The 13,881-nt window shown below is 48.2% G+C and overlaps 1 protein-coding gene across 1 annotated transcript in view; it reads right to left on the bottom strand.

Annotated features, from left to right (window-relative positions):
* Nucleotides 1-13,881, bottom strand: part of CTCF (CCCTC-binding factor) — a 512,861-nt gene that overhangs the window by 385,303 nt on the left and 113,677 nt on the right. The window contains exon 3 of the mRNA XM_078670971.1: nucleotides 949-1,738. Within this exon, the coding sequence (XP_078527097.1) occupies nucleotides 949-1,729 (781 nt within the window). The 5' untranslated portion in view covers nucleotides 1,730-1,738. The remainder of the gene's footprint in view (nucleotides 1-948; nucleotides 1,739-13,881) is intronic.

The raw sequence follows: 13,881 nt of genomic DNA, 5'->3' as shown, positions 1-13,881 counted from the left end.
TAATCGGTATTGCCCATTCATACCTATGGGCTTTGAAGCCCATAGGAATGAATGGGCATTACCGATTCGGTATTTACCGAATCGGTAAATACCGATTTGCACAAGGGTGCAGGGGGTGTCACTTTGACACCCTCTGGCACCCCCAAAACAGGCTCGGGTGCCATGTGGCAGGCATACATGCCCTAAGGGCAGGTCTGCCTGTCACATGGCATAGGTGTGCATGCACACATGTGCATGCACACCGGAATCGGTATTTTACCATCAAATTGGATTTGATGGTAAAATACCGATTCTGTAAGGCCTCTGGGACTCTGAAGAGTCCCACCTACATCTCGGTGCCTCAGAATCGGTAAATTTACCGATTTTTTATTTTACCGAATCGGTAAAATTACCGAATCGGTAATTTTACCGATTCGTTAAAATAATGCCCCCTACATACCTGTCACCCATATACCGGTCGGTAACGGCCGAAAATACCGATTTTCGGCCGTTACCGACCGACCTACATCTGGCCCCTAGTGATTCATATTTTGGGTCTTAATAGTTTGGAAATTTGAGTTAGGTCAAACTAAGAAAATGTGACTTTACCCAGCTTCTACAAATCTCTCCTGAACGCTGGATCATACATGTTTTCAAGTCTTATTTGCCTCAGAATGTGATAGATACTATATGTCCATACATAATAGAAAACAATCTATGCCTCATCACCTAGCCACTGAGACATCATATTCCATTTCTCAAGTCAGGAGAACCTCACCTATCTCAAGCCAACCATCACCTCCCTTACTCCGCCAGCTCCCAGTAAAAAAGACAATTTTGCATGCACAGAATTAAATAGGTCCCCTTTAAATAATTGTCCATTGTTCCAAACAAATTATTTGCTATGGCAAGTATACATTATCTTTTCATTTATTTTGACACACAGACAAACTCGTCATCAGTATTTACCTTTCTTTTTAATTTTTGTCGGCTTTGGTGGTTTCATGTTTCCAACGACTTTCTCTGCATTAACATCAGAAAGCAAACCTTCCTGCTGTTCCTCTTCAAAGTCATACACAGACACATCAACATCTTTGCCTTCCTCTGTGTAACGCAGTTTGCTTTTTTTCATTCTCTTTAATTTTTTGGTTGGTGGTTGATAGTCTGGATCTTTATGCCAGGTATTTTCTTCCTGGGGCTGAAGATCGGTTTGTTCCAAAGTCTCAACTTCACCATTTGCACCCACCTTCACCACCTGGAATCCTTCTGGTAAGGGTAAGGTATGACAGATCATAGGCTCTCCATCCTGAAGGCCATCTTTATTAATTTCATGTTCAAAAGCAGCATGAAGCCCTTCTACTGTGGTAGTGCCATCCGAGACATTCATCGACATTGGCACTTGGACAAGCTGAAGCTCCCCAAGGTTTATAGGCTGTTCTTCCATGTTGACAACCTGCAGTGTGATTATCTGGGTATCATCCACAGACGGGTCACCTTCCTGATGGATTCCTCCCTCCAGGACTTCAGTCTTCATCTGGAGCAGTGTCGGATCAAGCTGTTCCATCATCACCATCTGAACACTGCTATTGATATTGTGAGTCACCTCATGTCCATCCATTTGAGTTTGTACCATGCCACATACTTCATCCTCTTGCCCCCCTTCCCTGCGTCGATGATAGGTTTTTCTTTCTTTGCCTTTCATGAAGGACTCAGACTCATCCATCATGGCTGCCACCAACTCTTGATCCATTGTGTCAATCTTAGAAATAAAACACAATTATAAATCAGCATAATTTAAACACAAAAGGGATTAGCTTTTCTGAAAAAGAACCTTATTCTGCATATGAAAGTGATACTATTTGCAATTTTTTACTGAGATCAAATGACCCACTCCTATTACAAAGACATTGTAAGCTGTGCAAGGCCAGAATTATTTGTATAATATCCCTGTTTTTGTTACCAAAGTAGCATTAGAATCAGTCCAATGAGTACTCCCCCAACTACTACTGCTTCCATTCATGCATTTACCATTGTGACCCGGCTCCTGTACAAAATAACTGTCTCTTATTGTTCAAATGGAAACATTATTGGGTTAGGAAGGGCAGTGCTATCCACTGGGAGAAGACTGCAATACAAGCCTAAAGAGAGAGTAATAGCTATATTTATTGAAATTGAAAAGTTGCAGGAGAAAAACAAGTGCTGGTTTTTAAGTTGGTTTAGTAAGCATACTACTTGAGAAAGCCAAGGTAAGCATCATATAACAAAAAAAAAAAACATACAAGAAAACCTTCCAGATAAACCAAAAATAAAATAAACAAGCATTTACAATGCAATGGTTTCGCCTTTGGAAAAGTTAGAGCTATTGGCATTGTAAATGACAAAATTTGTATATGTGTTGGTTTTGTCATTTACATTGCCATTAGCTTAATCTCTCGCAATGTGAGACCTATTGTACCCTACGGACGAGCTCAGCAGACAGCAATTACTACCACACACACACCCAGAGCCAGCCACACACACACACACCCAGAGCCAGCCACACACACACGCCCAGAGCCACACACACACACACCTGTGTGTGTGTGTGTGCTGAGTTGTTGGGCAAATGTGTCATCTGTTTATTTGAATGGACATGTGGGAGAGGAAGAACAACTCCACAATATTCAGGTGTGAAGGGAAGCACAGAAGAATATTTTCCCTAAAACAAAAAGACCTACACAATCTCACAACTTCCAAGTGTGATGTGATGTTTTGCAGGTTAAATAATTTGCCATGCTTGATGCAGAAATGTGCAAAGTTAGTGAAGGTCATCCTCAACTATCAGTAGCGCACACTTTGGGAATATCTTTAGAACAGAATTGTCAGGTACTCTGTTGGGAGGATGAGGGAAAGAAAACATTTGGGAAGTGTGCTCCAGTCATCGGCAGGACAGATGAGGCTGGAGAAAAAAAATGTGAATGGAGCCCAGGCAGCTCAAACAATGATCACGGTGGTGGTACTAACAAGCAGGGACGTCTGCCCCTCAAAATGTAGGGCCTGGTGACGTATAACTATGTCCCTTTGAAGCTGAGGTGGGTATAACAGTAGAAGCCCAGGGATTTGGTTCGGTTTATCCAATCTGGCACTAGCATACTTCCTAGCCTGCTCATATTCTCTGCTTGGCAGTCGACCAGAACGTGCTAGGAGTTAATGTTGCTTAGACAGAATTTTGTGACACCACTCAAAGCTTCGTTGAACGAAACAGCTCAGTTTTGTATTCGTAATGCCGATCCCACCTACATAAACCTCAGGAAGGCACAATGATGATTTCTGCTAGTATAAGCTGGGACAAAGTAGCCATCTTAAGCTGCACAGAGCAGAGTTGTCGCCCTCCAGACTCTTGGGGGTGAAGGTGTGATCCTGTTCTGTGCATTGCTTGTATGCAGAGCTGAGACCACTTGCGCAGCTTGGCATGAGCAGTTCTGCAGGTGTGCGAATGTGGTCTTCCTGTACATGACTGCATTATGGAGAGATGCTGGACGTTTTGAAGACCCTGGTCTGGTCCCTTCTACTTCTTTTGCAGTTATTACCTGCCAAAAAAAGTAAACCAGATTGAAACTGATGGAGTAACTCTAGAGCCACAGAACATGTTGTGACCTCAGGGCCTTCGATTTGGTGATACAGCCTTCCCCTAATTAGTTACCCCGACAAAAAAAAACCTCTTTTGGGTCCTGCATAATAACTTGTGTACCCCGCACTGCCTCCTCCTCTTCCTACCATCACCCACTTAAAGCGCCTTGATTCAAGACCAGTCCAGAGCACCACTGATCTCTCACACGAACATGCTTTCACATGACCACACTGCAAGTACATGCCCTTTCTAACCAACCTCTTCCTCGCCTTGTAGCGTGATACCAATCCAGAAGAGCACTCCAACCCCCCCCCCCCCGTTCTCCCTCCCCCCCTCCATTCCCCCCGCCCCCCGGTTCTCCCTCCCCTCTCCCCCCCCCCCTAAAGGGACACGAAACGTTATACAAAGGAAGTTTCAATTGTAAGAAATCCAAGAAGAAAAATGCAATGTATGTGCCCAGTGATGCAGAAGCGCGTGGTCAGAGAGCTTGTTTCAGTTCCCATTTTTCACCTTAAAAAAGAAACGGACGAGTGTGCACACTCAAGCTAAGGGAAGTGGGCGGGCTCTTTCGTACTAACAAGACTTAGTGCAAAACGCTAAAATGCGCCTACTTTGAAAACACGTTCACATACGAGATGAGGGCGAATTAATAATGTAATGTTCCCTCGTCCTCTGTAGAATCCTTCCACCCACCGCTCTAACCTGCACCGGCCGTTCCTGGCTAGGCGTGAGGGTACCCCTTGTTTGGAAACGGACACAGGCCGTCGGAGTGCTGCTGTGTCGTCTGCCTCATTCCTGGTCCCTCAGTTGAAAGCTGTACCAGCTAGGATCTAGATTTGGCTAGCCTTGTAACATTACCTTGGTGCTGCATTCTGGGCTCCGGTTGCATCATGACGACTGATGCTTCCTAAAGAACTCGTTTTTCTTGTATTAGCTTGTGCTTTCTGTTAGCAGCATCCTTGCCCAGGCTCGAGGTATCACTCTGTCGCCTTCACTGTCGCCTGGTAAGTACGTAGCATGGATGCCCTTGGCAGTTGTCCCTCATGGTAGGGTGCACCGGAGTAGGTGTCTGTCAAGCTGCTGCTGTGTATGTGAAGGGCTTCTCCGTCAACCAGAGCACAGATGCTGCTGTATCAGGTGTGGGGGGCCTGGTTTGCCTTAATGTAAGGAATGCAGCTTAATCCGAGTACAAGGACTTTCACTGGCACCCGCGTAGCCCCGTTTCCTTCTCTCTGTAGTTGGCAGGTATCGGGGACAGTACTGTTACCCCATCTCCTCCTTTCGCTTCCACCGGTGGGCCCCTCCGCTTCTGAATGCCCCCCCCCCCCCCCCCCCCACTGATGCTTGCGCTCTGATCCCATTGTACCCGCACACACTTTGTCATAAGGGTTCAGTGTCGGTGAGAGTTTTTGGGTTATGCTCGCTGGGGGCACATAGGTTGCAATCCATGGCTCGCACCCTTACTGGCCCCTGCACACCATAATGCGTCCTCTAAATGGTTGCTTCACCAGAGCCTTAGAGTTGCTCTCGGTAACCTTTAAGCATTGACACACGGAGAGTTGGAGACAGACCCTTGTCTGCTGTCTCCTGGACAAATCGAACGAGACCCCCACAGGGCTGCATAGACTACCTGTGACTAGTTGGCCCCAAGTCCTGTATTCTCCTGTGTGCGAGATGAGCTCGCTTTACCAATTTATTCATTTTTATGTAGTGCGTACCCCACCTGAAGGTACTATAGAGCTTTATAACCGCATTAGATGTTACAAAAGGCTACATAGATTTTTCATTATCCAGTCCATACAAATGTAATGTAATGCAATGACATTCAAATTCAAATCAATAAACCCAGAAGGAGAGTATGAATCGAATTACTTATCAAGAAGGCCCGTGCTCAGACCTGTCGGTTCTAGATGCGAGCCCCCCCCCTCCCATCCAACAAAAATAGAATTCCCTTTCATTACAATCTCACAGAGCACCTTCTCACTTTTAAGAACATCTTTAAATTCATCCTGTTTACCACAACAGTTTGTCAGCCCTTCGCCTCCATGCAGTTGTTTAATTAGCGACGTCTGTTCCAGTGTTAAGAGTTGCTATGTAACCTGCTTAAACTTGGAAATGCACTTTCACGAATTTTAGTTTCGAGTTATAAGGCGACCAGTCCTGAGCTGACGTCTTGCCAGAAGGTACCCGAGGGGAGGGGGCACGGGCTCACGGACAGCGGGAGGGAGGGCGGGTTAACGGGCACACGGACAGCGGGAGGGAGGGCGGGTTAACGGGCACACGGACAGCGGGAGGGGGGGCGGGAACGGGCTCACGGACAGCGAGAGGGGGTGGCGGGAACGGACAGCGGGACATCGCACAACCTACCCCTGCAAAGGACACTTCCAAAATGGCGAAAAACAAAGCTTTAAAAAAAAAAAAATAATAATAATAACCACCGCCCGCCGCCGCATGACATGGGCAAAAGCCTAAAATTCTCGGGAACACCCACAAATCTGCTCCGGCATTGACGGACAGATCTCTGTTCCAATGGCTAGCCTCCATTTATGGAGCTAGCCAATGGAACAGAGGGGCGGGACTACATACACATACAGATTTCGCCTGCGCGAAAAGCTGCGCAGTGCGCAGCTTTCAACAGGCGAAACCTAAAAAGGGGGGTGATTGGGCATAGTCCATGATACAGCTTCTTTGAAATAGTGCATCTCGCACTGTAACGGCCTATAAATGGTTCTCTTTTTAGCTAATCAAATTCTATATCAACATATTTCAACCTCCCCTCACAGTTACAGGCTATTTAGGCAATACAATGCCTTGCACAACACAAAGTTATTAAATGTTAAAACCTGTTGAAGCATGCCTTTCAATCTTAAAAAAATACAGTGGCAGTCTCAAAATCGGCATAGGGATATACCATGGTGAGCAAGGATAAAGCTCCCTCTTCTGAAATGGTGCTCAGATAACTTTTCAACCATAAATCCAGCAGTTTTGTAATTAGTCAACTGCACATTCAGCCCTCCTTCACATGTACTTTCACCATATGCATATCGCCACAAAATAATTAACCATATCAAAACACATGCAGTCCTTGAATTTGCAGAAGAGTTTGTGCTTACTCAGCTACATTTGCCTACAAGAAGCTAGAGACGTTTTTTTCTTCTACCTGATGCATAGCAAGGATTTAACTACACTCATGTTATGTTTTAACATCAACAATGATGTGAAGGGGCGTGACCAAAAAAGAGGGCAGCGTAGATGTGCCATGTTGAAGCTCCCAACGTGGAGGACCAAATATATGATCGATCCTGTGGCACTGCTTGAGCCAAGTCCCTGCAGAGTGAGGCGTTATACCCCTGCACCATGGCTGCATTTAGGGACAGGGCCCCTATGCTTGGCAGCGGGCCGGTGGACGGTTATGAGACTAGGCCGATGGTAGTCTGGTGCGACACTGTGCTATCAGGGGTCGGAGTTACCAGGGAACAGACTGGAGTGCACGGAAGCGAGATGCTTGCGCTGAGTGCCGAGAGGTGGCACCTGGGCTATCGGTGAGCTGTTCCCTAGCCGCTGGAGAACGAAGGATAGGCGAGGCAGGGTCTTGTGCTGCAGCGGAGGAACGGGAAGGCATCCCGTGTGAGTTCTCAACAGGCGGATCGCCAACAGGGAACCAATCTGTATAAGGTGCCTCTGCCCTATTCAGAACTGCCTCACGCCTGGAAGAGGGTGTGGATGGCTCCCAGACACAAATGGGCGGGAGCAGGCTGCATTGGTCGCACGCGGCACAGCGAACCGGCTTTGGCACCCCATGCCCCTTCTTGTATCTGATGGAGGTGGTGTGTACTGGCAAGCACACGAGCACACACAGCACGAACGGAGGAGTGGGCCACTGGACCCGACATTGTGGCAAAGACTGACGTAACTTCTGGGAAGAGGGGCCTTTGCTGTGGCACAGACTGCTACCTGAGCGTGATCCCTAGAGGGTGGCAGTGACGAGGGGCCTGGAGGATGCAGAAGTCCTCACGGGTGATTGGTTCGGGGGGGCGTGTGGGAAGGGGTTGTGTCTTAGGACTACCCTACCACGAGTTGCGAGCCAACTAAAGGGCACAGGTGGTCTCCCGTGGGGGGGAGGGGGGGGCCACATTGATACCGCCGGGCTCACTGAACTTACCCTGAGAGCTTTTTACCACCTGCAGGTGACGTCTCAAATGTGGCGGCCCATCCTATTGCTGGTGGGTTGGAGTGCAGCGGCAGGACATCTCGGGTGTGCAATACTGCCCGGAGGAACCTGGCCGAAGAGCATATGCCCAGCTGAAAAGGCACCAGACTAGAGGGTGCCTGGCCCACAGGTAGAGGCCCGATGGCACAGAATTCGACATGGTAAAAGACAAGGGCTCAAAAACTGCGCAAGCATGGTACCCGGCTCTCAGGATAAAGGAAAGGGACCCAGGATGGCCCATGAGCCCGCAGACCGTACACCAGACACGGAACTGACTGCGATACAGAGCTCCCCAACAGGCGCTGAAATCAAAAATGGATGCCATGTCCATGGACATAAAACACCTTTGGCTAGACCTCCGCATGGTAGCCAAAAGAGTCAGGAACACTGAAGAGGACGTTGTTTCTCCTAAAAAGGAGATTAAGGGCTTACAGGCTGTTGTTGAAAGACTGAAAGGATTAGTTACTTACCTGTAATCCTAGTTCTCTTCCAGGGGTATCCTCATCAAAGTCATAAACATTAGAATATTCCCGCCCATGCGCGGGACCCCGGAAACATTATATTATATGTGCCCCAGATATATATATACACATATATACACACAAGCAATTGCAGCCAAATTCACAATAAAGCTGGATTATGCTGTAAAGAATTTCCACCATACATGAAACATATGCATTAGAAACAAGAAAAACAACACCAAAGATTGTTTTGAAACTGTTTTAATGCTGAAAAAGCAGTAGAAATTCTTATTATATCCTGAAAGCATAGAAAGCTCCCAGGCTGCATTGCAAACACACAGTCTAAAAAGACTGAAAAGCTAACCTGTAGCTGCATGCTACAAAAAGTGACACCATGCCTTTAAGGCACTCATGACCCCCAGTATCCCATCATGCCTCAGGGGTGACAGTTGGGTCAGTTGTTCTTTTCGGAGACTGAAAAACCATGGAAACAAATAGGTTAACAATATCTCCAAATTAATAAAGATCCTTTGCCAGGGGAGGCGGGAGGGTTGCTTATGACTTTGATGAGGATACCCCTGGAAGAGAACTAGGATTACAGGTAAATAACTAATCCTTCTCTTCCAGGGGATCCTCATCAATCGTCATAAGCATTAGAATAGAATAGCGAGCCTCACCTCATCTCCCTGCAGGCAAAGGAGTAACAATACAGTAATAACATTACTAAGCCTAGCAAAACTAAGCTTGTACGGGTCGCAGGCTACCCAAATAGATTCCTCAAAGAGGCTTGTTCTACTTGAGTATCAGTCCTGGAATCAGATTCTAGACAGTAATGCCTTGTAAAGGTATGAACTGATCTCCAGGTTGCAGTCTTGCAAATCTCTGATATAGGGACATCATGCAGGAAAGCTACTGTGGCCGCTTTCCCCCTAGTAGAGTGTGCTTTAGGTGACAAAAGTAAGGGCTTGTGTGGGAAGTTGGCCTGATATATGATGCTCACTAGTTCTAGTAATCACCTTGTATCAGTCCAAACAACCCTTATGGTGATTGGTTGTAAGTCAACCTTATAGACCAGCTATCCTAATGGTAGCATGGACAAAGCAATCTTAGGCTAAACTCTTTTGGCATGTGAAGCCAGCTGCTTTACCACAATATAACCCCTTGAATACCAGATGAAAGGACACCACACAGGTTGTTATGAAAATAAACAATATATTCACTAATAAAAAACACCTCTGAACTCTTTAGGAGGTCAGAGGGCTAAGCACATGACAATCTCTTAGGAAAAATACGATAAGTTGCACAAAATTACAATGGTGCCCTAGGGGCACGGCAAACCATATACTAAGTAAATGGAATGTGAAAGTCGATAGAAGGAATGGAGCTGTCCAGAGGCTGTAGGATCGTTGGGACCACGCTACCCTAACTCTAGGTAAGTAATAGGAGGCCCAGGGAACACGTGTGCAGAGTGTGAACTCACACGTGAGATGCGTAACAACGTCTATGGACAGTACAGTTCAAGGAAAAGGTAAGTACGGACAATTCTGACTAGTTAGGACTAAAACGACTGTGGAACTGGACACTAGGAGAGTCAATCTACCCTTGAGCACCGAAATGCTCTTGTTACCTCACCCACGGGCTGCGGGTGCATAGGTGCAAAGTCGTGTCGGGTTCCGGTGTTGAAGTCTATGGAGCCTGGAGGACAAGATGCTGCAGGCGACCAGGAGGAAGATGTCCGGTGTGATCCAAGTGTGGATCAGAGATGCTGAAGACCTGAAAGCAGAGGGGACAATGTTCACAGTCACTAGCCAGTGACTGGAGTGGAACCAGGAAGGAACCAGATGTCGTTGTCGCGATCAAGTGAAGAGTGGACGCTTGACTCTGTAGCCACGTGGACCAGAAGGTGTCTTCGACGACCAGGATGGAGGCACGAGCTGTCCCACGCAGGCTCTCGCTGTCGGCGGTGTCGGATCCGGGATTGGAGTCAACAGGCCTTGGCAAAGGCAACCCACGCGGTGAGTGGAAAAAGCGTCTGGTGCGGACTAGGAGAGTCCGGGGTGCCCCTCTTTTGGAAGGGAGCAAGGGCCAGTCTGGAGCAACCAGACCAGCAGTGAAGATTTCAAGGTTCGTCGTCTAGGAGGCCACTAGCCAGCCGGCAAGTGACCAGACAACGCGTTAAGCAGCAAACAAGCAGAAGGGCCCCATGCAGATCTCGTGGAAGCTGGAGGGCTGATCTTCGGTGCAGGAGCTGGTCGGGGCTGGGGCTTCTCAATCCCCAAAGCACTTGGTCGAGTTTACCTCGGGAGTCGTGCTGGAAGCGAAGTGCAGTTTCTTTCAAGATGGCCGGTCCCACGTGTCTCATGGCACCCACGGGTCTCAGCTTTGCTGCAGATGTGAGTTGAGGTCGGAGAGGTCTGGGAATCCGGGTCTCGTCGGGCTCTGAAGTCTGGATCCTCGAGGGAAGACGACAAAGTGAAGCCGCTGGACGCTTGATGGTGCCTGCAGTTGCAGGGTGGACACTCCTTGCCCCCAAGGGAGATTCTTCAGTCTTCTGTGGAGCAGAACGTCGAAGTCCAGTTTTTCTTCTTGTAAAGTTGTTCAGGATAATCTGATTTGGAATGGGACCAGCTCCTACCTTCATTCTCCTAAAGGGGGCTGCACTACTGACTAGGTCCCTCCCCTGGGTGGGACCAGGAAGGGGGGTGGCTACACCCCCTATCCTTTGTCCGGTTTCGCGCCAGAGCTGGGCAGGGATGCCCCAGCAACTGGTTTGAACCGGTGTATGCACAGGACACCTTGTGTGCCCCAGGCAGGTCTCATTCCTTTCAGGCCTGTCCTACCCAATACACAAAATCCTGTCTGGGGTGGTGCTAGCAACCCTTTGTCCAAGCCTCCCTCGCTGGAAGGACTCCCAGCAGCAGGAGGTCAGACTTGTGTCTGTGGTGGCAGCATCCATTTTGTGATGCCAAGGCTAGAGTTAACTTTAACCGGGGTTCTCAGTTACATACATGTCGTGTCCCTCTAGAAGGGTGGAATGCTGCCCCCGTCGCCAGAATTGGCGAGGGGGTAGTATTCCAATCCGTATGACACCTTACTCGACATGTTTTGATAATGTTATACCAGAGTTAGCGTTTAACCGCGAGGTTGATAATGCACTTAAGAGTATATGGTATAGCGTTATCATGGAACAGCTATTAGGACTTGGTTCTGCAAGCTGCAGAAGGGCTTAGCTCATGCCAGAGCACCATCTCACATAATTCCAAGCACTCTGCCTTCAGGATTGATAAGGCCTGCCATAGGAGTGACTGATAGGAATATATGTGTCCATTTTAGGGTTAGATATATGTATACTATATCTACAGCAAAGGGTGATTACACCACCTTGCCCCAGCTGTCATGCAGCCAGTTGTCAGTTTTAGATGGCCATCCAGGGGTGGCATAATACATGCTTCAGCCCCATGTAGGCCCTGGGTACACCTATGCCCTGGGTACCTGAGGTACACTGTACAGGGACTGATAAGGTGGCCCAGTACCAATGGGTAAATGCACCTAAAGTACATGGAGTCCATTTTCACAGAGAGCAGGAAGCCTGGGGTCCTGAATAGCAGGATCCCAGGCCAACTAAGTCAAAAACCAGCAAAACACTAGGCAAAAAGTTGGGGGTAACCATAGTCAGATATCCACCTTCCTACAGCTTGCCTGCAAGCTGATAAGCCAATTTAATACAGGAGACGATCCATCTGGAGATGAATCTCTTGACAGCTGGAAAACCCGTTCTCAGTGGACCGTAGTTGATAAACATTTGGTCCGTCTTCCTACTCTCCTTGGTCTTTTCCAAATAAAATTTAAAGACTCTTTTGAGATCTAAAGAGTGCAGCGACTGCTCAGCCGGGGTCGTAGGGTTTGGAAAAAAAGAAGGAAGAGAAATAGACTGATTTATATGAAAATCAGAGACAACCTTAGGTAAAAAGGATGATGTGCCCTTAAGACTACTCTGTTTTGATGGAAAACAGTGTAGGGTTCTTTTGTACACAGCGCTTGTATCTCACATACTCTGCGCGCTGATGTAATTGCAACTAGAAAGGCGGCCTTCCATGATAGGTGTTGCAAGCAAGCTCTGTGGATGGGTTCAAAGGGGGGGGCCCATCAACTTAGACAACACTAGGTTTAATTCCCACGGAGGAGAAGGGTTTCTAACAGGGGGGTACACTTTCTTCAACCCCTGTAAGAAGTCCTTGACCACATCCATCTGGAAGAAGGAAGGCTGAGAAGGAGACATTCTATAAGCCGTAATGGCCGAGAGGTGCACCTTGATCGAAGCATATTTAAGACCAGATCTTGCTAGGTACAACAGGTAAGGCAGAATCACATCCTCCTGTGCTGATGAGGGATCAAAGTGACGTTCTCTGCACCAAAGAAAAAACCTCTTCCACTTAAACGCATAAGACGTTCTTGTGGAGGGTCGTTTCGCTTCCTTTAAAATGTGTATACAATCAGGAGGCAAATTTAAATGTCCGTATTGTAGGACCTCAGGAGCCATGCTGTTAAGTGCAGTGAGGGAAGGTTGGGATGAAGAATCCTCCCCCCCCCCCATCTTGGTCAGCATGTACGGCCTGCAGGGCAGTCTCCTGGGTGGAAGCACGGACAGCTGTAGAAGGTCCGGGTACCACCACTTCCGAGGCCAGTCTGGGGCTACCAGGATCATGGTCATGCTGGGATCTGATGAGTTTGAACACCACCTTCGGAATCAGGGGCAGAGGAGGAAATGCGTAAGCAAATGTCCCCGACCAGTCCATCAAAAGGGCATTCCCCCTTGTTCCCGGACGGTGGAATCTGGACGCGAAGGCGTGGCATTTTGAGTTTTCGTCGTCCGCGAACAGATCTATTTCTGGACGAACCCAGCGATGGAAGAGGTCTGCCACCACCTAGTCGTGCAGCACCCAGTCTGGCTGATCTTCGAAGTGCCTGCTGAGTGCGTCGGCCTCGATATTTAGCTCTCCTGGGAGGTGCACCGCCACTACTGTGAGGTTCCGGGCAAGCAGCCAGTGCCATATGGCTTGTGCCTCCAGAGAGAGAGGACGCGACCGAGTTCCGCCCTGCTTGTTCAGGTAGAATATGGTCGTCGTGTTGTACGTTTAGATCAGAACTGAGTGTGATTCGAGTGCAGGAAGGAAGGACTTTAGAGCCAGATGGACTGCTCGAAGCTCCAGCATGTTGATATGGTAGGTCTGTTCTTTTGCTGACCACCTTCCTTGAATCTGTAGACACCCCATGTGTGCTCCCCAGCCTTGGAGAGACGCGTCTGTGACTATAGACTGTCGGAAGAGGTTGGTGAAAAGGCACTCCCACCAGAAGGTTGCGAGGGTGAGTCCACCATTTGTTGGAGGTCTTCGTCACCTGGGAAAGATAGATCCGGTCTTCCCAGAGCGCGGTCGACTGATCCCATTGATCCTCCAGAGCCTGCTGCAAAGGTCGCATCCTCAGCCTGGCGTGAGGAATTAGGAAGATGCAGGACGCCATGGAACCCAGCAGAGACGCTACTTGACGCGCTGTTGGATTCTGGGACAGTAGTAGAACTCTGCACTTTTGCTGCATAGAAAATAGTCTCTCCTCCGAAGGAT

Source organism: Lissotriton helveticus, chromosome 12 (genome assembly GCF_964261635.1).
Source record: "Lissotriton helveticus chromosome 12, aLisHel1.1, whole genome shotgun sequence".
Classification (NCBI taxonomy): domain Eukaryota; kingdom Metazoa; phylum Chordata; class Amphibia; order Caudata; family Salamandridae; genus Lissotriton; species Lissotriton helveticus.
The sequence above is the reverse complement of the archived record's forward strand: the minus strand, read 5'-3'. Positions and strand labels throughout refer to the sequence as shown.